The sequence below is a fragment of the Haemorhous mexicanus genome, chromosome Z (assembly GCF_027477595.1).
Source record: "Haemorhous mexicanus isolate bHaeMex1 chromosome Z, bHaeMex1.pri, whole genome shotgun sequence".
NCBI lineage: Eukaryota > Metazoa > Chordata > Aves > Passeriformes > Fringillidae > Haemorhous > Haemorhous mexicanus.
Genome location: NC_082381.1, coordinates 67,140,578 through 67,167,345, shown reverse-complemented (window position 1 = coordinate 67,167,345; position 26,768 = coordinate 67,140,578). Strand labels below are relative to the sequence as shown.

Sequence of the window (26,768 nt, the reverse complement as noted above, 5' to 3'; positions counted from 1 at the left end):
TAAAAACATTTATCAAGAACTTCACTTTCATGCATTTTGTAATATAAGTTATTTGGCAAACATTTCTATTACTGTACTTAGTACTGTACAGTACTATAGGAAGTTTATTCAGCTAAAGAAGAGTCTTACCAAGATACTACTATATGTAAAAGGCATGAAAAATACTATAGCAGCTGGGTACAGCTTTATTTCTGAAATTCATATTCAGAATTCATGGCTATAGGAAAATCATCTAGATTCCCTAAATGAAAAATGAGAGCTTCACTCGTCTTTTTTTCCTTACATGTAACACAATTCTATGAACGAGTCTACAGTTACTGCAAAAGAACATGTTTTTCAGCTGCCAAGTATTACATAATGAGTCTCCAAATGTAACCTATTAAAAAATGCACAACACACTTAGTAGGCATTGCTAGCAAAATCCCCATAAAATACACAAATACAGTCTAATAGTATTAGCTGGTCTGCTAAATGGCAAATAGGAAGATCATGCAGTCATTAACAACACTAACAAACATAAATTATCTAATTATTGGTCACTTTTATGAAAACCATGGATTGGGAGTGCATCTATTGAACTATATAAATTAGATACATAAAAAAAAAAATCACTTAAATTAGGTGGTCCTATAGATTAATCAAAATTCCAAAGTATTTACATCCTACTCAGGCAGCCATAGAATTGTCAGAGCACTCCTCAAACTAAGGCTTTAACACTATGTCTTCAGCATGGTTTAGGAAATTGGCCTACAATATTCACTAGGGAAAATAATAAATAAATTAAGTACACAAGTCTTGGACTTGGTTCACTCTTCTATAAGGTCTTACAGGTGAAAAGATGTCACAGAATTCTAGTTCCATAGGGACTAAGAATCAGAACAGCAAAATTCTTAGAATGTGATTGGAGTATGTTCAAAGAGTAGAATAAACTATCAGGACTGCTAAGAAAATTACCACAGCCGCTTCAATAACATTTTTGTTTGTGGGTGTTCATGTTTCTGCAACATCCTGGATACTTTCCAGCTGTCTACCACACTAAATTAAAAGGCAACAAAATCAGAGCAAACAATCAAGGTGTTGTATCTAGGTGTGTATGCTTTAGTAAGCTTTACTAAGAGGATGGATGGGAGGGGAAAAACTACCACTTACCACTAGCATTTGCCCTATGAGTTTCCTTTTCTTATTGTTCAAGTTAATTAGACATATTATCCGGAAGAAAGTTCATGTACAAGATACTGATGTATCTACAAAATAAACTCAAGCCACACTAAACTTGGGTCCAAAGACATCCACATTAGTAAAAGAATATGGAATTAAGTATAGAAGAGAATTTACCTAGCGAAGGCAGGGACACTAGTGCAAAACAAAGGTATTCTTTTTTCCCCTCCACAGTATCAACAAAAACACTATTAGAAATTCTAGGGGACAGGCTATTTTCAGGAACATCACATGCATATAGCAGGGGAAAAACGCTTAAAATCTGCATGAATAAAACATCAGAACCTAAAAATCTGATGCTTATATGGTATCTAGCACTGTACATGTACAGGGCCACACCTCAGGGGCTTTTTTTTCATGCCTTTTTTTTTCCCCCACAGAAAAGGCTGAGGAAGCACAGGTAGAAGGCTCCTCTTTGGTTTCTGGACTGCTGATCTTCCCAAGACAGCTGACTGATCACAGTTTTGCATGAAAAGGATTATTTGAACCCTTTTTTCCTCTTTCCTAGACAGCTGTGGCAGCTGCCAGAGATGACTACAGTAAATGTCCTCAAGCATTTTTGTGAAGCAGTACTTGAGTTTATTTTATAGCTACACAGCGTCCTCCAGGTACATTTTTTTTTTCCAAAACTTTTTAAAGGTGGTAACTCTGCCTCCAAAGAGCAGACCCACTTGTTAAAGACAAAATGCAACACCAAAGAAATGGAGTAAAACTCACTTTACTTTTAAGTATTTCTGTGTAGGAGATGCTTGTTTTATTTCATTAAAGAGGAAAACTACACAAATATGAACTGAAAAGGGACAGTTTAAACATGTAAAAAATACTTACTCTGTAAATAGTGCAAAACCATCAACACAAGACTATAGCTGTTTAAAGTACCACGACTGGCATCATTTATCTCATGAAAACTTGCCCACTTCTTAACAACAAGTACTAATGGACGAACTCGATTCTCAACTGCAAGTAAAATAAACAGATCTCAAAAAAGTACATTTAACTAGATAGCAATTAATCAACATTTGCTCTTACTTGATGAACATGGGAATTTTGTAATCTAAGGTTACATTCTGTAGGCATTTTATAGAATTTACTTCTACAATTCTACAATTACTATCCATCCTATAAAAATCAAAATATAGTACTTGCATTTGCAAACAGCCTTTTGAGTAGTAAAATCCAAAGACACATCACAAGAGGTACACAACAGGTACACTAGGAAATTTGCAAAGCATCGTTCTACTTCTAAGGTCTCTCCAGTTCATTGTACCAATTTTCCCTGAAAAAACTTGCTGCCAGGACAGACCCTGTGTTATTTTATTTAATTTAGGCTATACAAACTTTGAAGGCAGGGAAAAGAATTATAGTGGCTGGAGGACACAGTTGATTCTAAAGTTTACATTAGGATACATGACAGCAGTAATCCCTGCATCCAAACATAAATTTTAAATTTGCCTTGTCCTCAACAGCTTTTTATGTAGATGACATGTTAGATACAATATCTCTTTAAATTAATACATATGCATTTCATAAGGAAAAATATAAATACAGCCATATGCCAGGTATGATCTTCTGAATTTCTGGTGAATATAGATAACCTTCTAATTAAAGTATTAATCTATTTTAGGTAAACATCACCCACCACAAACTCCTGGGACTGAAGAATAGTTTATTATTTGCAGGTATGCAGAAGCAGATCATAAAAAAAAGCTTATACTTTCTGGAGTACCTTTTCTAACCTGACATCATCATACAAAGTTTTGTATTCTGCTTATCAGGACACGAGGACAAAAGATATATCCTACAACTGAGTTGGGGTGCTCTCTGTTATTCTCTAAAACTATCAAGCATGATTTTCTCTCAACATGTTTAGAGTGGTTCAGCACACATACCCATTTAACTGGTACTCTTCTAAGAATTAATGTCCTACTAGATCTGGAACATCTTTTGGAAACAACCAAACTCCTTACCACTAATCACCTTATTCCTGACATTGTTCACTAGTGGTTAAACTAAAAAATATAACTTAGTACACCAAATGTGAGATGCCAAAAAAGTACTGTACAGATACCACATGAAGATGCATTAATTGAAATAGAATTTTTCCATGAGAGAAAAATGCAAATAGGTTCCAGTTTCAAACACAGCTATTTTGTGTCACAGCAGAAAAGATCTTTTTTTAGTTGACCTCATTTTGAGATATTAAATTCTGTCTGCTGGTGCATGTAACTAGTATATAACAAAGTTAGTGTGCAATATGGCCAGTAAATTTTGTCTGATACTTCGATACTAGGTACCTCTCAAGAAAATGCTCAGTAATGTTTGCACAAAGCTAAAAAGTCCAGCCTCCATTAACTGAAGACTATCTAGCAAAAATTGCTGATTAATCACAGACATGGTCCCTTCAACAAACTGCTGATAACATAGCACAGACTTTGACTTCTAGCTGTGCCTAATCTACCCACATTTTCTGTGGACGTTTTGTGTCAGCTTGCCTCATCATCCTCAATGTTTTCTAGACCACTCATGCACCAACACTGAAGAGTTAACTTCAAAACAGAGAGAAGGGCATCCACAGAAATTTTTGAGTTTTAGCTTTTTTATCATATTCGCTAAGATACTTAGTCCCTTGTTTGCCTGATTATCTAATTTGTTCCAATGGAAAACAGACCAATACATCTTCCATATCAGAGGTAATTTTATAATTTCTTTCCCTTACTCAGGTTGAAGACCTTCAACTACACATAGACCTTCAACTACACATTTAAGTGAACAGGATAATACATATAAGGCTATCCACCCTTGCTCATATGACTTATAAAAAGTATGGAGACAGTCTGATAAAAGCTTCCATTTAGTTTTGTGTGTCCCATGTCACCTGAGTTTTCTGGTCGAAGGAAGACAAGACAGACAATGTGTATGCTGTATGATATTTAGGAAAGTCCAGAACATTGGGAAGATAATGTTTTCAATCACAGGTCCCTCTTTGCTATTAACTCACCCCTTGACCTCAATAAAATATTATTCAGCCTTCACCAGGAAACATGAAGTTGACTTTGCTGGCCCTATAAAAGTGAGCACCACAGCAGAACAGAAGAGAAAGTGGTATACTAGGACTGCTTCCACTGCTCTTTTCACATCTGGACTTGTCTGCCCTACAGTGATTTTCTGAGAAAAGTCAATCTGTGACAGAAGCTACAAACAAGTATATCAACATCAGACTTTGTGAAGTGACTGCTCAATGATTACTTCCCAATATTTTTAATACTTGGAAGCGAATACTTTTCCAGGCATACACTTTCTTGAATGTATGAAGATATTACAGTTAACCAACTGATCCAGGACAAGTTGTAGACTCTCCTAGTAACATGAATATGGAGCACAAACTACTTTGACTGAAATATTAGTAAAATTTAACTAGTGAAGGCAGCTTCTATTGGTAACTGCCCACACTAAATAAAAATTACTTTATGCAAGAACTGAAGAAGAGGGTAAAGGAATAAATGCAAATGGCCTAGAAGAAAACGGCTTAGGCACGCTCCTTTATCTACTAATCTGACAAATGACATTGCAATGTTAAGAAAAAAACTCTTAGTTTACCACTAAGAGTGCTGTTGTTATTACCTTCCTTTCACAAGGCTGTTTCACAATCTCTCCCTAAAATGCAAATTCCTGAGCAGACATAAACCAATTTTGATTTGGGATTAGTATAAATACTGAAGCAGTATTTTGGATTTTCCAAGCAAAGACTCTGCAACAGCATACAGACATAGCTGGCTATCAGCCATCCATACTGTCATTGGCTGTAAGGAAATAAAAGAAGCTGGAGATTATACCACTAGATAACCATTACTATAATGATCTTATTATCTGTAGAATACCTGAAGTAGCCCTTGTACTAGATATATGGACCTCAAGATGAGGAATCTTTTTTTATCTTCTGAATATTATAATATTCAGTTAAAAACATACAGCTGTTTTCTCCATGTATTTAGAATGAGCAACAAGAACTTATCTTAAAGCTACTTAATACAGCTAAACAGGTAATTACATATATTGTAATCTATTAAATTTTCAGAGCATATCAATACCAAAATACAAACACTAAAAGCAAAGTTTAAAGAAATAAGAAAATACAATAAGAACTTACTGAATGCATAGCTTCTCAGAAGGAATGTATTTCTTATACCTATCACATTGTTTACATTCAAGTCGAAATCCACATTGCTATCAGGGAAGCAAAAAAAAAAAAAAAAAAGAAGCATCATGGTATTTAATTTCTGAATGTTTATTACCTACTTTATGGATATAGAGAAAAGTAATTTCAATATAAAGCCCTGTAAACTTTCTTCAGTTTTAAATGCCATGATTTAGTTTTGTTCATAGCACCTGAGCCACTTACAGTCTTGAACTCCTTTGTTATAAAAATGTTATTGTTGTTTTAAATGAAGAATACATGTAGATACAAATTTAGACTTTACAACAACTTAGTATATCTTTTTTAACTTTTACCAAATCTTTCTCCCAACTACACTTGCACTACATGATTTATTACAGACAACTTCAGACACCAGGAAGGATTCTCTGAGGTATTAGTTTAGGAAATTATGCCAATGAACTGAGAAAGAGAACTGGAAGAGGTCAGAAGGTAAGAGCTATTTCTGCAATGACAGTAAGAGAGAATCAATACATAGGAATAAAACCAATTCTGAGTAAACACTACATGTTTTGCAATAAAACAGTTTTGATACTTTTCATTCTGTTAAGATTAACTAAGGAAAACAAGCATTAACTGCTTTATTTACAACACAACGTGCCCCCAAGTTTGAATTTCCTACTGCATATAGAGCCTAACTACTCACAGAACTCCAGAAATTATATTGCATTCATGGTCAATAATCCGTATCAACACTAACTTGCAGTAAGAAGAGTCTGTTATTAGACAAAGAAGTAGCTGTATATGTGATATATAGCTATTTCCATTTTACATGCACAAGTTTCATTTACATAGCATTTGTTCACCCAAATACTTCTTCAGATTTTCTTGATTATATAAGGGGAACACAGACCTGACATTCATTAAAAAGACAATAATTTGAGGCCAACAAGAAATTTTTAATGTATTTTGAGCATTTTACATTTTTTACACCTTTTATACACTTTTTACATCAAAACATTCTTTGCATCTAAACTACTGCATAATTTTAAACCTAAATTAGTACCAAACATAACCTTTTATATGTTTTAGGAATATAGTACATAACAGTACAGGAAATGAACAAGCTTCAGCTACCACATCACAGTTGTAAATATAAGCATGAACACCCATAAGAATATTACCTGTATGTGCAAATATAAGAAAAATGTCAGACTGCATGTGTAATTCCAATTAATCCAAACTGACAACAAGACTGTTTACCAGATGCCGATTGAAGCAAGTTCTATTGCATGTTTACCAGCTGTTGCAGTGGTGGCAAGTGAAAAAGGTTTTGTACTGCTTGGACTCAAGTTCTACTATAAAGCACTAAAGGAGAGGAAAAGAGTCAACTGCACATCAACTGTAGCAGGAGAGGAAGTTTTTTTGTATGTTCTGTAGTATAAAGATCTTGATTATTGATAAAAGGCTTTTTGAGAAGCAGAACCAGCACTAGAATAATTTCCTGAGAAAGACTACCAAAAAAAAGAAAAATGGTAAGTCTTTAGGTGCAGTTGATCTTCTCTTACTTTTACAGCACTATAAACCCCCAAGTTTAAAGGTTATAAAAGAGAACAAATACAAACTGAATGCTTTCTCATTCACTGAATCAAAGTAATAGGAAACAGCTATTTTCAGTAATATATGAAATATATATATATATTTGAGTTATTAGTAACACATTAGAATGTTCATCTCCAGATACAGAGATAACACCCATTGAATTCAACCACCTTCTCCCAGCAGCAAAAAAAAACTCCCAACAAAAAAATCAGCTCTCACAGGAGGCTTGTAATGTTTAGTTTCAATTTTGGCAAAGACAGGCTTAGTGCCCTGGGTGCAGGACATCCAATCCATTTTTCAAGACCTCTGTGAAAAACTGCATGCATATGCATTTTTTGTGCATCTGAGCCTACAAAAGACAAGAGGCCAGTAAGAGACTAGACGGAGACAAACGTTAAATAAAAAGACAAAACATGGTGGTGACAGGTTATGTAAGAGTTAGATAACTGTAAAGACAGAAAACAAAACAAAAATGAACTACAATCAAAAATAAAATCCCAACCCAAAATGATGGCATTCACCGCCACTCCTCTCTTCCACAAAAGCAATGTGGAAGATGGAAAACCAGATGGTGAACAATACTGCTTTTTACTCTGCAAAAATATAATGTGCTGCTTCTAGTCTTAGAAGCTCATACTTTGATTTAGTGGGAAATAAAGTTTTCTTTAAATCCTATCTGAAAGTGACGGCACTATGGACTATCAGTGCTTACAAAAAGACTTCTGTCTTCTCACACAATCACTTCTATCTGTTCCATATTAAAGATCTCTTTTTAAAGTTTACTTTCTCATTTTAAATTGGGGAAAAAATATTCTTGCTATAATCCCATAACTCATTCAATATTTGGACCAGGAATGTATCATTACATTTATATATGAAGACTAGCATTGCTATATGTAGCTAATCCAAATAACCCAAATTTTAGTTTGGCAAGTACCATACTTTCAGGAAGCATGGAAGAAACAACCTTCTGTACTGTTAGAAAAGAAAGCAAAAACATTCAAATTTTTAAAAAAGGTAGACAATTATACTCAAGTAAATATGGGACTGGGTGTAAATGAAGAAAAAAGTGTAAAGTAAAAACCCCAACAAGTGTGTATAATCTCAGATGAAACAAAAGGTTAAACTGATGATCTAGACTAGTTTAAATTGTAAACATGACAGATTTAGTTTTATTAGGGCAGGAACCTAGCCATGATAAAGTTATATTGTGATAAAAACATGTTGTGATATGCTTTCTTAAGGAGAGGCCAGAAGAGTATGCTTATTTGCTCTTAAAAGACAGAGACAGGGTCACAAAATTTTAGATCTGTATAGACAGGTTAAGAGAGTTACATTAAAGTTGTTCAAAGTCCAATTTAAAAAGAAAATGAAACAATGTTACTATAGGAAACTGATACATATCAGTGTTACAAAATTAAGCCAATGAACATTACTCAGACTGTCAACATATTTCAGTGTTTGCATGACTTTTTCCTGTCAGATACTTTGATCACACACAATAAGAAAGACAACATTATCTGTCCTAGTGCAACCCACTAAATTATTCTCATGTCTTTATAATGAATATACAATGAATACAAGAAAATATCACCACAAACTAGTTTGTTTCAGCGTTGTTTGTATAGCTCAATAGTTATGTCTGCACAGCAAACAAAACTATATTTCACAACAGTTTTCTTCCAACCACTGTTATTCTGTGAAACCATTTGTTAATTTGGAGTCCAGTATGTACAAATAACCCACAGAACTATGTGATATACTGCTTCTAATTCACATCACAGGAACTGAATAGCATCTCAACCACAAGAGGTGATTCAGATCATCAAAGGCAATAAGCTGACTGTCACTGCATGCTAGCTCTACAAGCTTGTGGTAACAACTACAGCACCACACAAATAAACACAAAAAATAGTGGGACTACTCGTAAGGGCAGTACACATCTAGAATATTTTCCTATGTCAAAGTCTAAAAGATTAGGCTGAACAGAATACTTGCCTGACTTTATCCCTGAATTTCACTATTGGCACTTTTGCTCTGATCAGCTGAGGTCGCTCAATGTAGCTTGCTGAAAGAGAAAAATATGCAATAAAGTTTCAAGCAAGATGCAGATCTTAATAAAAGATCCTTTAATAGAATCTGATTTATAGCAAATAGCAGCTTATTAAATTTAGTAGGATAACTGTAGCAAAAAAACAACCTATGAAAGTAGGTGGAACACCCCCCACACTAAACATTAGAGAAGAAGTAAATAGAACATAAAGACTTTTCTGAGGGAAATATATTCCACAAAATTTAACATAAGGAATGCAGTACTACAATGCTTTCATGGAAGAGTACTTGTAATACAAATCCTGAATAGTTATAATTAAGGTACAAAAATAAAGGAGCAAGAACATACCGAACCAGGATGGGCTAATGATAGGGTTAAAACTTGTTTTGAAAACTGTTCGTCTGAGTTATAAACTACACACCAGGAAATGCTAATGAAAACATGATAACGCTTTCTATCGAAGATGGGGTAAGCTTTATCTGCCTTATGTTTTAATAGTGTTAGGATAGGCAATAAATCCACAATGATGATGATTATCAGACGATTACCTAAACAGTATGCTACCAAAGGCACCTTCCACTCAGCTCCCCAAAGCTGTTGCATAGCCATATTCTTGTTAATTCCCTAGACTTTATGATATCTCAGCCTCTATTCAGTAGTTTCCCATAATCCTGAATGAATATTGTGCCCAAGAAAGTAATAAAGAAGAAAGAAAGTTAGAGCCTGTAGGTTGTATGATACTAATTTCATATTGTATGATATGAAAAGGTGTGATTTTAGTAACTACTTCTGTTGCGAAATCTAGGACCACTTGAATTTGTCCATATCCAACATCATATATTTTCCCATTGTTTTTATAAATTAACCTCGGATTAGCATAAATAAGCATGCACAGTTGAAGTAAAACAGAGTAAAAATAACCTAGAATAAAATTATTTTTTTCCTTCCCTCCAGAAAAAGCAAGAAGGTACTTCTATCAGCTGAACAGCAAGCTTGATTAAACAGCATAATCTCCATTGCTTTTGGATGACAAATTCAGATTTAGTGGAACAAAAACTGTGCAATACTCAATTAAAACAAACTTTTTTTCTTTTGAGACTTTCTGAAACTGTTTTGTGGATATGCATGTTCAGACAGATTTGACCTGAGGCAATCTTTTATCTGGATTTTAATGCATCGCACAAGCCTTAGCAACACAGACCGGTACTCAGAATAAAGACAATCTTACTAATTTACCCATGTTAAAGGGAGAATCTTAAATGAACAACTTCAATTCACGATCACCGTCTGCTAAATTAACACAAGCATCCCTTCCTTCTAGCTGCACCTTCTGACACATCCAGGCATCTCTCCTCCAGCATCACAGAATATTTTTAAAGTGAGAGTCTAAAGCATGCAGAGCTCTCTGCCTCCTCTCTATTCACTAACAAATTTATGACAAAAGATTCCCAATGCACTAACACACGGTAGGCAACGGCAAACATCTATCTGTATGCCACAGCAATTAAACTTTCCTCACAATGATCCTTCCTAATGCTCTTCAGAGGTTAAGTGACCTCATTCTAGGGACAATCCACTTTCAAACACATTCTTGTCTGCAAGTGCCTCCCTACACTTGATGGATGCTTGTGTCAAATTGGCTGGCTAAGAAAAAAAGATACATCCCAAAACATAATCTCAGTCTGTTTCACAGGGTGGTAGAAAGTAAGGAAGAAGACAGAAGAGGTAAGAGGAAGTTAGAAGGCAGTAACTTCCTGCCGGTATCCTCTTTCTTGGGTCAGTCCAATGATGGTCTTAGCAGAATCTATTTTGTACCTTACATATACATACAGGGAAGAAAGAGTCACAAATATAGGGTGTGGAATTCTTGAAGGTTGAGTAAATGCCTCAATAAACTGACTATGTGATCATGAAAGCTAAGACCAGAGAGACTACACCAAAATACATGAAAATAATTCTGTACAACTGCTCAGTTCTAGGCATTAGTAAAAAAGAATATAAGTGACTTCAAAGAACACTAAGCATTGTTTCATATATAACTTATTCATGATAAATTTCAGACTGAAGAGCTTAATTCCCTCTCTTCTTTTACATAATGAAAGATTAAGCAATTGTAGAGAATATTAATCCCAAACATGTTATTCGCCAAAAAGATCTTCGACATCCTGGGCACGAAGCCTGCTCTTATTGATGCGATTATACTACATTAGGAGAAACTGGACAACACAGAAGTCTGTGAATCCACATTAATGAAGAATCTAGGAAGGTACAACCCACCACAGGATGAAGTAACTGCTGATTTTTTGGAATTCACTCAATGATCTGCACAGTCCTTCAAAGTCACTCAACTGAGTTCAAAATTCTTTGCTTGTCCCAGCTGTTACACATTTCCCACTAGACCACCATTAGGCAGATTCCACTCTGATACCCTAGTCTCAACGCTACTGTACCTCTTTGTAAATCTAAGTGAAAATGAGCTCTTTGCCATTTATGCAGACAGTAAATACCTGTCAACCTAATACTATCAAGGTGCTCTTCAAATGAATCCCACACAGATGAATCTGAAGAGAGAAATCAGTCTGACATTTACTCTCAGTGGTTTAGATATACACAAAAACAATGAATAAAATATCAGAAGCTTTTCCCACTTTGTTATTAGACTATTCAAAAACAGAACACATTTTCATTTGTTGGTATTCTAGATGCAGAATGACAACACAGAAAAGCCTCTGCTCTAAGACTTAGAATCTGAAGGACTAAAACTCCTTGCTCAGACTTGTTACCTTTTACAAACCCGAAACAAGCTAGAGTTTATACAAATTTTGAATCCATTTCCAAACCTCCTAATCTAATAATCACATTCAACTCCATATGAAGGATAAAAGAGATGGCAATTAAAGTTCTGAAAACAAAACAAACTGTGAAAGGGACTGATCTAATTTGCACTTGGAATGCTTCTCTATCTACCTATCATAGAATTAAGGTGAAATAAGCACAGAATCACACTTTTAATGTTCTTATATTGGAATGCACAGGAACACTGCAGGGTTCGAGAACAAAGAAGGAGATGTCATAAGAGGCACAGATAGAAAAATCTTCTCCCAAGTTTCTGAACCAAAGTGATCTGGAAAAAGGTTAAAAATGCTCTAAAACTTCACCTATGCCAAAAATAAATATATTATTTCTTTTTGTCCTTTAACTCTTTCAAAAAACCAGAGCAAGAACTTATTTTAAATAGCATCTTATATTTTCTCCCTGTAGTTGTTCCTCTTACATCTTGGCACACACTTTGCTAGCTTTCATGTTTGGTACACACTATGTTTATTTCCATTCCTTCCTGTGAAGCAACAGTAAGTTTTATGAGTGCTCACACACTTGTTAAGAACATGCTGCAGTCTCTCTTCTACAGAGAAAGAAAGAAATACTTAACTAATACTGTCAGAGAGATATTACCTTAAAATTATAGGATAGTATCACACATCCTAACAGGGCAGCAAAAACTTGAAAATAATTACCAGATGCAGCTTTATACATTTTAGGTAGACAGGCTCTCCTTGATCTATAGTAAGCACTACTGAGAACAACAAAAATTTCAATGTGTTACCAACATTATTCTCATATTAAATCCAAACCACAGCACTGTATTAGATACTAAGAAGAACATTAACTATCTCACCTGAAACCAGGACACCTCCTTTTCCAGAAGTAGTAAACCTTGGCATAACTGAGCTATAGCTTGTAAATTAGCTGAATCTTGGTGTAAAGCCCCATGTGCCAAAGCCTTTTGGTTTTGGACATTTTTAGCCAACCTTTGTCTGTTAGTTCTATTCACAAAACATCCACACACAGACACAGGACAGACTGCTACAAATAGGAATTAATGCCACAGTGATGTTAAGATTCCGAAGAGATGATGTAAGAGGACTACAGACCACAACTAAGGGAGCCTGACAGGAGTGGTAATCTCAGCAGTGCTTTGTCCTGTCTTACCTTCCATAGCATATTTTGATTAAATCAAGCAGACCAAATGCACTTGCAAGGTATCAGAGAATGGGCAAAGGCACAAATCACTTGGGGATCACTTGCACATGACTATTATACCTTGCTGGTACTGGTGAACAAACTTGATTTTGTCTAAGACTTTGTCACAGAACAAGAGCTCTTGAAAAAGACTGCTCATTTAGAAGCTTCTTGAACACTAAAACCACACCTATGTTATCACTGTGCTATCATAAAGCACTGCACCACAGACAGAGCTGCACCACAGACAAATCCAGATTAATTTTCAGACTTATCCAAATGTCAATAATCAGTATTAATAAGCATTAAATATCCGATGACTATTCAGCAATAGATGTATCAAGCCTTTCTTCCACATGAGCTGTTAAAATCTGTGCATGCATGCTTGCCAATGAAGAAATTTTGAAGCCTGCATTTAAACTTATGGTTTGTTCCTCTTAGCACTGCAGGACTGTTCAGAACATCACTATAAGGACTAGCATCAAAGAATATACCACAAGTCTGGGAAGCAGGGTGATAAAGTCATTGATATCAGTAAATGTTAGAGTATTTTGAAATTCAAAGGAAGATACAATGCTCTTTGAAGCAGAAGGATTTCACATTTCACTCAAGAACTACCCATGTGAATTCTTAATCTGAAGAGAGTCTAAACAATAAACTAAAGAAACTATGAACTGATACGTTTTATCTGTATGTGCTGGTATTGTCAACATTTAGGCAATGTTGACAATACCAGCACATACAGATAAAACGTATCAGTTCATAGTTTCTTTAGGCACCTAAGTTCATTACTTAGGTGATGAAGTAATGAACTTAGGTGCCTAAGGCACTAAGTTCATTACTTCTCAAAAGAACAAAATCAATTTTACACAGTCTAGTGTGAGTGACGTCTTATTTTACAAATTCTTAAGAGTATTTTTCCCAGGAAGACACTGCAATCTAAGATATAAGCAAGAGTTCACTAACAGAGGTTTCCCAAAAAGAACCTAGATTAGAACCTAAACAAGACACAATTACATACATTAGTTGCAACTGAGCACCAACACTTCTTCCAGAACTGCCAATAATCTTACCACCTCACTTTAGAGGGTAACTTACAAAGTTTAGTACTGAAGAGTTTTTGGACTAAGCTGAGTACACGTCTTGCTTCAGTCTTCTGATTCACCTGAAATGTGGTATTAAAATTGATGAAAAAATTTGGTATCTCTCATTTAAATATTCAAAGTAAGCATGCTTTGGTTTTAAAATGAAATTAGTTCTCAGACTAATACATGAACATGTACACCAACACATTCTACAGCCTTCAGACACATTTATCACAGTAAATGCCAGAGAGAACAATCCACACTCAATATGCAAAGTGATTAACAGACATTCAAAAATCACAGACCTAGATGAAAACCTAGCCCCATTTATAAAAAAAGTCCTCTTTTCCCCTTTAAATTATGCTTCAATTCTTTCAAGATTATGGTCTATTTAAATTTCTTTCAGATATCCTTTCTGTTTACCTAATTTCTACTCATAACATTTTTTCTAACTAAAAATGTTTAAGATACTAAACAATTTTATGCCTGATCACTAAAATTGGTAGCTATGAATCTAAATAATAAGATATTTTACTTATTAGAAGTTGTTTCTGCATCTAAAAGAGTTCTCTAAACAGTTTTCTTTGTCATTCTAGGCATCTGCTTCTCTTTTGCTGTATTTGCCCTTATGAATTGAAGGTAAAGCTTTAAAAAATAAGTTTCGTTAGGTTGATAGGGTTTAATTCTAATCTGCACAATAATGGGCTCAAAGTTTGTAGCTATCATGAGTGCAAAACTACCTTATTAAATCAAAAAGATTTGAACATTTTTTTATCATTTCAGGACCCAGCCTTTTAACAGCACATACATAAAACCAGACCTTGTTTTAGCTACGTATGTTTTAAATTACTTACTGGCTCTTCTTTAATCACCAGGCACAAATCACCATCACTAGTACGAGTGCCAAATCCATTCAGTGAGGACCCAACCAAGAAAAGTCTGCTCTCTGTAACAGAAGAGTAACAAAAAATAAACATGACATGACATATTACAGTTCGAGAGGAAGGAAGAATCAAAAACTTGAAGAACATGCAAACTGATATTAAGTAATTAGATTCAAAACATACGTGGAAAAATTAGCTGAATTTCTCTCTGGAGTTCTGTTCTGCAAAGCTCTTTTCTGTCCAAATCAGAGGCCTGTTGCCGACATGCTTGAAACAACTCCAAAACCTGTTTACTTAACTGGACACACACATACAAAAAGTAAAGACACAGCAAAGTGAACATTCTTTCTTGTCACAGATGCAATTACATGAAACACAGAAGGTTGGGTTTCTATAATGCAAAACCCAGCACCATTTCACATGACCAACTCCATTGTTTAGAGTTTTACTGCACTTAAATTCACAATTAATAGTTCCTTAAATAAATTTCTACAAAGTTTTTAAATTTGCTCCATTTGTTTTAAAATGGCAATCCAGAGAAAATAATTTTTGCATCACCAGTATTTACAGTATTTCAGGGAATAAGTACGAATGACCAGAGACATCATCTGCTGACTTTAATGTCAACAGTTTGCCTACCAGTAATAGGGAGAAAAATATCATTAAAAAAACTGATTTAAATTAGCTTTCTTTTTTAGCCCACATAAACTAATTAAGAAGTCAGATCTTTGCTGGAAGGAGGTACTGTTTTCCTTTCCTGGCACTGTTACATTCTATAATCAACAGGCACATTTACACTAAAAAACCCAAAACCCTTTTGTCATGTGGGTGCAGAACAAGAAACAGTTCTGAACTCCACTCCATTCTCTTCTATATTCCAGAACAGCTATGATAGTAACTTTTATGCTTTCTTGAAAAGAGGTAGCGAACATCTTTAGAGGCCAAATACTGCATTTATTCAGAATGGGCTTCTCTCATATTACTACGGTGGGGTTTTACAAGGAAACAATACCCTGACTTCCCCTGCCACCATAAAAATGCTTCAAACCCAACCACAGACAAGGAGGTGATACAGAACAACGATAGCAGCTACACTTATTGATACTCCTTCTAATGGCAGCTTACCAATAGATATCCCATGATACTGTCAAAAAACCCTGGCAGAAATGTCTGAGGTCTCCTACAGTACCTCTAGATTCTGCATATTCGGAAGACAGCAGTAAAGCACAGGCACAGAAAGCCATTACCTCGTCCTTGGCAACCGGGAGCCTGGTTTCTGTAGGATCTGGAAACAAAGTATCTTGCAAAGGAGGGACACACCCAATTAAGGCTGGTGAGCCGCTTGCACGCAACACTGGAGACTGAACTGAAACTGATGCGGGGAAGGAGCGTCTGCGTTCTTTTGGCAAAGGCACTGCTTGGTTAACAACAGCTGTATCAGAATCAGGTGAATGAATCCGCTGCCGTTTGGCATCATCTCGAACACTCTGTTGACTTTGTCTCCTGGAGAGAGACACTGTGTAATTCCTCTAGTCCACAAGCTCCAACTTATGATTAAAAGACAGTTTCTATAAAGTCCAAATACTAACACTTAATGACACAACTACTTCACTAAGCCCAAATATGCTACAGAACAGGTGTGCCCATCCTAGGTACTATGTGAAGCAAACCTGGAATGGGAAAAGGGAACATAAAATCACAGAAATGAAACTACCCGAGAATTGGATTGATGCAATTCTTTAAGGCAAGTGTCTGCACTTAACCAACTGAAACCCAAATGACAAGTTTGTTTAAGCTGACTACAAATCTCCCAACATAGCTCAGTTTGTCACAGAACAGACTGCTCAAGAGGAAAAGATCCATGCAGCATGAAACCAGGAGCTTCCTTAGTCCATGGAATAATTACACACTCAGCTATAACTTAACAGCATATATTTGATTGTGCTTATTTTTTCATGTTAGATTTGGTAGAGAAATAGCATTCAGGAGATAGTACTGAAGACACACTACAGAGAACCTCCTTCCAATCAGCTGATTCCCACAAGTACTAGAAACATGTATTGACTAGTATATCTGAACTAATAAAGATAACTGGATTTTTTCTAAAGTATTAAAGGAAAATTAAACTCTACATTTATGCAAAATTTCCCTTTCTGTGGTGACTAGAATAATAAAAGTAGTAATGTAAATTCAAGTTAATTAAAAAAAACCCAACATACAAAAACTAGGTTTCCATAAAATCCTCTTTAAAATAAAAGAACTTACAAACGCTTGTATTTAACACCTTGTAATTGAAAAATAATACATCACATAGTTAAGAAAATTAGGAAAAACACATAACGTGTTATCAGGAAAACATGACAACTCCCATAAAACCTTGAGCATGCACTCTTATTTTTAACTTGACAAATTAACAGGAAAAGAACATTCATTGACACAAACCAGCTTAAAGTCAAGCTCACACAGACCACAATTCACTGCAGTAATACAATAAATCACTTAAATCACTTCTGCAAGGCTACAGATGCTGGAAGAGAAAAACTAGGTAGAGGAAGTCACTTCTGAGTACTAAGATTCTCAAGCAGGTACAATGCTTTAAAGAGCCAATACATGGCCTGTTTCCATCAAAAAGAAAAAAGGATTCAGTATTGCAATTTCTAACTTAACTCAAACTGCATAAGAAATTGATACCAGACGAGCTTCACAATGGGTACGTTACAACCAGTATTAGTCACACATGTACAAAGAACTTACTTTCTTCCTTGAAATGACGTCTGGGCATCTGATGTTGACACTGGACTGACACTTCCGTAAGTCACTGGTTGCAGTGTAACAACCGGAGTAACAGCTGGAGTAGCTTCAACATTCCCACTCAAAAGAGCTCTAGAAAGACTACAGTCCAAAACAGTCATTCATAAGATAACCAAGATACTTTTTATGGATTGGTGGTTGTTGTTAACTGAATATTAAATTCTACAGGTCCTGTCACTTGGGTTTTTTTTAGAAGGAATACATCTTTCTTTTCTATTCAACATGAAGATATATTTTGGTTAATAATATGTATTTCATTAAAAACAGAAAATGTTAATTCTTGACAACATATGTGTAAGAAGGGCTTAGCAAATAAATTCACTTAAGGAACTATTAAATTCAAAAGCCTAAACAACACTACAGTGTCTTCAAATATAAACCCAAGAATAAACGTTTCCACCCCTTCTCATCTCCTCCCTGTTCTCCCCAATAAAAATACAATTGAAGATCTTTAAAACATGGATTAACAACTCTAATCAGCACCATTACATCTCATGCAGTATGCATCACAGGTGAGCATTTAGATTCGCAGGTCCATTGGACAAATTGGATAGCTCTTTTTTATATGCATGACATCTTCACATTTTCTGAAGTTCAGGGCAGTTCAGTGTTATAAACAGTGAAAACTATCCTCCATAAAGAGAAATATTTCTTTCAAACCCAACCCCTGCTACCAAATCTTACTGTACTTACACTGCACTGTGAAGATGAAATGGAGGAACAACAATTTGCTGGTGAGAAAGAAGAGTAGGAGGCATATTTAGAGGAAGTTTAGTGATGAAAGTACTCTGTTGTTGATATTTTGGAGGAAAGGGTGGACGACCCAAGTTGGAAGAATTTGGGAACATGGTCCTTTCTACTTGAAGTGAACATGTATCCTTTTACCTAAAAAAAAAAAAAAAAAAAAAAATTAAATTTAAATCAGGCAAAAAGAAATAGCAGTTTCCTTTTAAGCTCTTGGTTTAAAAATTCAAGTAAGCTAGAATAGACTTTCAGGAATTGCTTAAGAGAATGGTGATCACAGGATTTACTTTAATTATAAGACACTAAACAAAAATACTGCATACTCTGAAGTTTCATAATTACTGCTTACTTTATTTATGTCTAAAAGTGAATTTTAATTTTTCATTTTTTATATGACCCCCTCCTCAATTTTAAGTTTAATTAAAAAAAAATTACATGTCACAAGATATAACAGTTTTCATCTCAGGGAAAAGTACCATGTAACCGTGGAATTTGTTTCATATTTGAAACATTCCACAATGAGGTTCACAATATATGGAAAGAAACCCTTGAGTACATCATAAGAGCATAAAGATGGAGCTAACCATGAACTACCAAATCATGTCATGAAAGTTTAATATTTTTTCACAACATGACATGTAAAAAAGCAGGCAAATGATGACACCAATTGCAACTAATCTAATACTGGTTTATCATACATATATAGTATTATTTTACTGAACAGACTCTGTCATGGAAAAATATAGGTTTACTATCTTTTCAACTAAAAATTGATTCTGGCACAACTACCCAGATAGTTTTGACTGTCACTGTGGACTGCACTAGGACAAAGCATAAGAAAATTTATAATGAGGGGTTTATATGGTTGGATTTGGCTTTGCTCCTTATTTCCTGTGATAACAACCCGCACTAGTGAATAGTAAAACCGAACCCATTGCTGCACTAGCTCTAAGAGAAAGCTATTAGAGTTCTTCCTTTTCCCCTCCTCCCCCCTCCCACCACTGATGGGGTGGGTGAGGGGAAGCATTATGCATTATGGTAGTTACTATCTGGATGTTCACTTTCAGTTCTGCCGAAGAAACGACACCATGTTGCATAACAAGTCACTTGACATTTAGTCTGGATGAGTATTTATGTGCTGCGAAACTTTTCCATTTCTAGTATACAGAGCAATTGTTACCATGCCACGTTCCCCTGTGAGCAGACCAGGAACTCTCCATAGCACACCGTAGACATAAGCAGTTTATGGATACAATTAGCTAGTAACAGAACGATGAATGAGAATCCAAGAGTTAGGCGCAAAGAAACACATGCTCGGTTTAACCTTTGAAGTTGTAAACACTGAGAAGACAAGCAATGGAGGAGTTACCTTCCCCAACCCAAAACAATGCAGCAACACCGCTGTCTCACAACAGCGACAACGACCTTTACCTTGACCGTCAGCACTGGTTACCTCGCCAGGAATTGCCAGGCTCTCCTAAACAAGCTTCATAACTTATAGTTCAGGTACTTTTGTGCCTTCGGGCAGAGTTTACAAACAAGCAGGTACTTCCCACAGAGCCACACGAGTGAACCATGCAGATAAGCCCTTGCGCATGGAGCCCCCAGCCCCCGTACCAGGAGAGGCGTCCGGGCCCACCGCCACCCCTGGGGAAAGAGCCCGGCACCCCGACGCCGCTCCCTGCCACGTGCACGCAGGACCCCCACAGGACACTCACGTAGGGCCTGAGCGAAGGCAGGCGGGGCGGGCCTGCGGGTATCACTGCGTGGGGCGGGCAGCGGAGAGCGAGTCCCGCAGCTGAGCACAGCCCCGTCCCCCGGATGCACAGACGCCGCAGGAAAGGGCCGGGATGCGGCAGGAAGCGACCGGGCCGTCGCAGGAAGCGCTCTTCCGTCAGTTCCTGCGCCACTTCACGGCCTCCTCCCGGCGCGCACGCCCCCTAGCGGCGCGGCGGGACGCATGCGCGGGGCGGCTCCAGGCGCGGGGCGGGCGCTCTCGCGGGCTCCATGAGGGAGGGATGGGCGGCGGCGGTGAGAGTGGCGGCGCTCAGCCGGCACCTGCTCCGGCCGGGCCTCAAGGAGACACCACGGTGCAGCTGGTTTGCTTTCTATAATTACTGGCAGACTATTATTGAGCTACTGTTCAGAAGTGTGTCCAAACTATTGTATTTAGATAAATACTAGGATTTGGCCAACATGGATTATAGGCATGCTAGGATTAATCTGGAGTCACGAACGTATTGAAGTGCTTGCTCCCTTAAGGATGTCAGAAGCAAAATCATAGAATCATAGAATCATCAATGTTGGAAGAGACTTTTAAGATACCTGCAGTCCATCAACTGACCACCCAACACTACCAACTGTAATCCCTAAACCACTGAACTATCACCCAGCACCAGATCCAAACACTTCAAGGACATCTCAAGGTGACTCAATTATGTCCTTAGGCAATCTATTCCAATGTTTAACCACCCTAATAATAGAGGAAAAAAATTATTGCATAATTTGAATGTTCCCTGGTTCAATTTAAATCCATTTCCTGTAGTCCTGCAGGCACCATAGGAGAGACCAGCTCCCACCTGGCACCTTCCTTGTAGGGAGCTGTAAGAGCAATACGGTGCCCCCTGAGCCTGCTCTTAAGGCTAAACAAACCCAGCTCCCTCGGCTGTTCCTCATAGGACACATTTTCTAGAATTTTCACCAGCCTTGTTGCCCATCACTTGACACACTCCAGCACCTCAATGTCCTCTTTAATGTGATTCCTTCTTGGGGAGTACGCTTACCATAAGTGAGCTCTTGGCGTGAGTGGGTACTGAAACAGGGAGTTTGTGCATGCATAGACACACTGCTGAAGCTCCCATGTTTGAGAGGAAAGGGGTAAGTTGAAAGCTTGCTCAGTTTCAAAATTCTTACCTGAGGGCTTGCTCAGCTGAGAGCAGGCCACAGCTGGGGTTGTTAAGATTTAAGATTTTGGCTACTCAGAGATAGACTTATCAGATAAGAAAGCAGCAAAACACAGGGGCCTAGTGAAGTAGGACTGCAAATGGACTGGAAAGGGAAAGTTTGGGCTGTGAAGGGACCTTATTGTCTTGGCTATGACATGGGATCTTCCTATAAGGATCTGTTTGTGGTTAGCATTGCATTTATGAGAGACAAATCCTAGTGGCACACTTGGAATGAAGATGTAAAGCAAAGTTCAGCCACAAAGAAATTTCCCATAAGAACTTTTTATCCTGGTGAGCGGACTAAGGCTGCTTGGGAAGCTGAGATGAGACACAGCTGGACAATGACCCAAAATGACCAAAGGGATATTCCAGTCCATGTGACATCATGCCCAGTATATAAACTGGGAGGAAGAAGGAAGAAGAGGGGGCCTTTGGAATTATACTGTTTGTCTTCCTGAGTAACCGTGAGTTGTGATGGAGTCCAGCTCTCCTGGCTGAACACCTGCCTGTCCATGGGATGCAGCTAATAAATTCCTTATTTTGCTTTGCTTGCATGCACAGCTTTTGCTTTTTTCTATTAAACTGTCTCTATCTCAAGCCATGTTTTCTAACTTTTACCTTTCCGATTCTGTCACAGATCCTGCTAGTGGAGAAGTGAGGAAGAGGCTGTGTAATGCTGGTTGTGAGACGTAATTAAACTATGACAATCTTTCTGTGTTGTTTGTTTGTAATCAAGATTTAACTTTCTACTTCCTGCTCAAGACAGAAACTTTGTGTCTTAACTGTTAGAAGTCTGTGATACAACTCCTTATAGTTGCAGTTCCCCATGTGCCTCATTCAAGCGGTGTTCTCCAAATTGTTTGACTGCTTTTTTCACCATAATCTATCCATTAACCAAAACATGTCATGCTCCTAGGTTTCTCACATTTGCCATGGGGTCTACAATAAATCTAACCTAACACAATCAATATACTTGGCAGCAGGCAGTGTTTAGAGCAGGGTATTAAAAATCAAAAATACATTTTGCTGTATAAAAAGCTTTATACAGCAAAAATGAAAAAGAGAAAGGAAAGGAAAAAAAAAATATTTAGGAATGCCTTTACTGATTGAAGTAACTTGTGTTGCTACATATTTTCCTGGTTTCCTTTCCTCTGCTCCTTGGCATAAGTCACCCTGGTTTTGTGTTTGCATCAATTGAGATACTAAATAACTTCTTTTTTTTTTTTTTCTTTTTTTTTTTTTTTGGCACAGGCTGTTAACTCTTAAGGATTTTTTCCCCATGTCTTGCCTGCATTCACTTGTCAACCTAGCTGCACATTTCAGTGAGGCACCTGAAATAACCTGACATTTTACAAATTGCCAACAGCCTTCTGAGACAAATCTCTGTGCTTTGATGTGCTGAGAGCTGTTCTATTTTTTCAATGTGTGCTGTCTTTCTTCCTGACCCTGACTGTGATCTCAGACAGTTTACAGATACTCTTCTGTTAGAAAAGACACATAAAGTCTTACTTCTAGTTTTAGTCAGGAATCAGACTGCTGGTCTACAGATACTCAACTGAACAACTATACAACAAAGCATTGGAGAACTTGCGCTAGTGATTCCAAGAGATTCCCCCAAACAGAATGGCGTTAGGACTAGCTTTGTGTTTCTGCCTCAAAAGATGCTTGCATTAGAATAAAAATGGTACATTTATTGTAAAAGAACTGTTTGTAAAACTAATTTATTTGAACGACAGCCATGAAACTGAGCGATCAATGAAGGAAATGTATGATCTGTAATAGAAGCAGAGTCTAAAGTCAGCCTCTATAAACTACAAACTATACTTAGTTCTGATATGCAGGAAAGAGAGTGGTTTCCAGGATTGACAAAGAGATCTCTGATGAGCCATCTGCAATCTCTCTCATAGAATGAAAACCATTATGCAACATAAAAGTCCCTATTTAGTGCTTTTTGCAATTTTCTGAAGCTTTTGGAGCTGAAGTGCTCCAGCTAGTTAGTCTCTGAAGGTAAATAGTGATGGAAAGTTTGGTCAAAGCATCTCAATTGTCAGTAGTTCAAAAAGGAAAAAAATTAAGAATAAAATTCAATTCCTCTATGGAAACCTTTGTTTAATCTTTGAAACGTCCACAGTGTTTTCTTTGCCTCTTTGGTACCTCAGAAGGCCTATGGGAGTTCGGACAGGTGTGTGGTTAGAATGTGCTTTACCATAGCAAACAGCCTTATTAAAGGGCACCTACACTACTGCACTCATTCAGTATGAAAAACATGTGAGTGATGAAAAACATGTATTTGCATACTCTGCCCCTACTTACTCATTTAACTTACTTGAAACTTTTTTTTTTAAAGTTTCAAAACCACCTGTAATATGCGATCATTCATGATGCTGTTAGTGTCTGGGACTAGGTCTGAAATAATGAAACTTGTGTCAACACAGAGCTTCATTCTAAGTATCTGTTTTTCATATTTGGTACTGACACCAAACATAGAACATATATTAAAATAAAAACATGTAGCTACAATGAAATAAATGGTATAACAGGGATTAGTACAGTGCAGGATCCACTGTGAAGATTGAAAGTTCTTAGTCATGATACCCATATGAAATGCTTTGAATTTCATTTAGAAATCAGGATATTCTGGGATTGAAGCCAAAGCAGAGACTTAGGTTTAAAACAAATTTTCTGTACCTGGGAAAAAGCAGCTTTCCCCAGGAAAACAATACAAGATTTTATAATAATACAAAGAGCATAAATTAGATGTCCATTAGAAAACAATATTAAAAAGGTATAAAGGCATATAAAATAAGATTCAAAAGTTTAGCAAGTAAATACTGATTGAAAAATTAATAATTAATTACACAAATGCAGTATTTTTTCCCTACTGTGCAGCATTCTTGTTCTGATGTTCAACCTTCAACCAGATTCGGTGATGAGATTCAGTGATGCTTATGTATGCCCTTTTATGAGTTTTTCAGTGCTTTTAAAGTATTTATTACATACAGCGTGCTAATTTTATATGCATATAGGTATCATATAAGGTACAGTACAGAATTTATTAAATGTAATTAATATCATAGGCCCCAAATGAAAATGTGAGGTAACTCTGCAAACATGTCAGTTAAATCTGTGAATTCCAACTTTGAATGGTAAAATCCAGATAAAATCCAGATTTATTAAACCTATAATAATGATTTATAGCAAAATATGTACTTACAGTGATCTTCATTTGGCATGTCTATGTATGAATTATCCCTGTATCTTCTTCAGATGAGTATTTTGTAGTGCACCATTTAGATTACAATTTAAAATCTACTATATGCATTTGATAAGAGTTAAGGTGTTTTGAGACATGGTTAATGCTCTAGTTAGCTTAATGAGTAATTACTAGTAATTTTATTACTTCAATCTTTGTTTCTGTAAATTTTGTAATTACACTCCTTTAAATACAAGTGTTTTAAAGGAAGGTCTAGGTTTTCCTAAATTTTAATCTTTTCTCTCTTTCATAAAGAAAGACACATCTTAAAACACAGGGTCATGAATTTTGTTTGAAAACAGTGGATAAAGCAAATTTATTCCGCACAACTCTAGAAAATTGGTTTTTTTTCCAGTTTTGTATTAGCCCATTGTACCCTTAGGAGAATATTCATGTTCTTCATGCCCTAAACTAGACAGTTAAGTTTTTGAGGGACATGCCTGATATGTCAGTTTCTGTGGGTTAAGATTTTAATAGGAATTTTACTGTTGCCACTCTGATAATCCAGAGTACATAATCCACTGTTGCCCAGGTTTTATAAGTAGTTGAGAGAAATTGATTTAAGGTTAATGGATCTGGAGGCAATATCCATAAACTTATCTTCATGCATATAGTAACATCCCCAAACTGCCAGACAGACAGATACAATTTTTTTTTCTACTGAATTAAACATTTAATAAAGTCAGAATCATCTCTATTTTATATTTGCTTAAAAATGTATACATTTAAGCATGCACTTAGAATTTATGAGTTCTCAATTAGCATACTGGGACTTGAACAAATTACGAAGGTCCTGCTGTGGATTAGTAAATAAAATATACCTACCTGTGTTCTGTTTTCCTAACATCTTCTGAATGTAATACCAGAGGCTGAGTAGGGTGAAAGAGCTAACTGTTGGTGGCCAACATAAATTGTCTTGTATTATATTTCTTTACTGTGTCTTTCTGGTTTTTACCTCTGGTTTTGGTTGCTTACTTGTTTGTGAAAAATGCACCTGAATGCCCAATTTTATTTAATTCATGAGCTTCTTCATGTTTAAGAACTAAATTTCATTATTTGGCTGTAAATGATGACAGCATTTTATAGAAAAAAAAAAAACAACGTATATAATGGTTTTGTTATCAAAGATATGTACCTATCAACTAAGAAATTCCTTCATTTTAATCTTACCCCCACGGAGCAGATTGTTAATGTTATTAATATTCTGAGTATTACACGTCTACTTACCCAAAAGCTATTCTGAAATTTGCCAAATTTAAAATACGTTTGGTAGCAACACAGAACGGGTCAGACTGGGAGAAGCCACAGTGGGCCATGTGGTCCAACCTCCCTGCTCCAGCAGAGTTGTCCCAGAAAACATTTCACAGGGTTGTATCTAGACAGTGCTTAAATATTTCCAGTGAGGGAGACCCCACACCCTCTCTGAGCAATCTGTTCCAGTGCATGGTCACCTGCACAGTAAGAAGTTCTTCCTCATGTCCAGGCGGAACTTCTATTCATCAGTGTCTGCCCACTGCCTCTTGTTCTATTGCTTAGAACAAGAGGTGCCTCTTAGCACCACTGAGAAAAGCCTGAATCAATTGTCTTGATGTTCTTCAGATACTTATAGATATAGATGAATGAGTAACATTATCCTGTACCATAAAAGCTTTGAAATAAAATGTACTTGTGTTTAAGAGTTTTACTCAAGAAATCAGAACATTTTTGTTAACAAGAACAAGGATTGCCTTAAACTTTGCAATATGATGCAAATAGATGTTTCCTTCAAAACTTTTCTATGAAGCCCTATAATAGGAATAACTGAAGACACAGTTTTTAATAACCATTTAAGCAAAGTGCTGGTCCTGTGTGCTTTGTTTCTGAAAACAAAGTGCCTATCTCTCAAACCAATACCATTTATGTTAAGCCATAAAAGTTGACACTCATTTTAAAATGCAGGTAGCCAAGAGATGGACACATATATCTGTGCAATACACACTTCCTGAAACAAGTTACAGAAG

At 36.4% G+C, this 26,768-nt stretch overlaps 1 protein-coding gene across 3 annotated transcripts in view; it reads right to left on the bottom strand.

The window, feature by feature from the left end:
* Positions 1 to 20,444, bottom strand: part of TENT2 (terminal nucleotidyltransferase 2) — a 46,024-nt gene extending 25,580 nt beyond the window's left edge. For 2 of the 3 annotated variants that reach the window (XM_059837210.1, XM_059837212.1), the window contains exons 1-10: positions 20,289 to 20,444; positions 18,520 to 18,711; positions 17,770 to 17,907; positions 16,263 to 16,518; positions 15,199 to 15,313; positions 14,986 to 15,077; positions 14,145 to 14,211; positions 8,972 to 9,041; positions 5,366 to 5,442; positions 2,047 to 2,175 (exon numbers count right to left, since the gene is read on the bottom strand). In XM_059837210.1, the coding sequence (XP_059693193.1) occupies positions 2,047 to 2,175; positions 5,366 to 5,442; positions 8,972 to 9,041; positions 14,145 to 14,211; positions 14,986 to 15,077; positions 15,199 to 15,313; positions 16,263 to 16,518; positions 17,770 to 17,907; positions 18,520 to 18,674 (1,099 nt within the window). In that variant the 5' untranslated portion in view covers positions 18,675 to 18,711; positions 20,289 to 20,444. Of the gene's footprint in view, positions 1 to 2,046; positions 2,176 to 5,365; positions 5,443 to 8,971; positions 9,042 to 14,144; positions 14,212 to 14,985; positions 15,078 to 15,198; positions 15,314 to 16,262; positions 16,519 to 17,769; positions 17,908 to 18,519; positions 18,712 to 20,001; positions 20,133 to 20,288 lie in introns of those variants that run through there. The other variant, XM_059837211.1, reaches the window with a different exon arrangement.
* Positions 20,445 to 26,768: the final 6,324 nt, after the last annotated feature.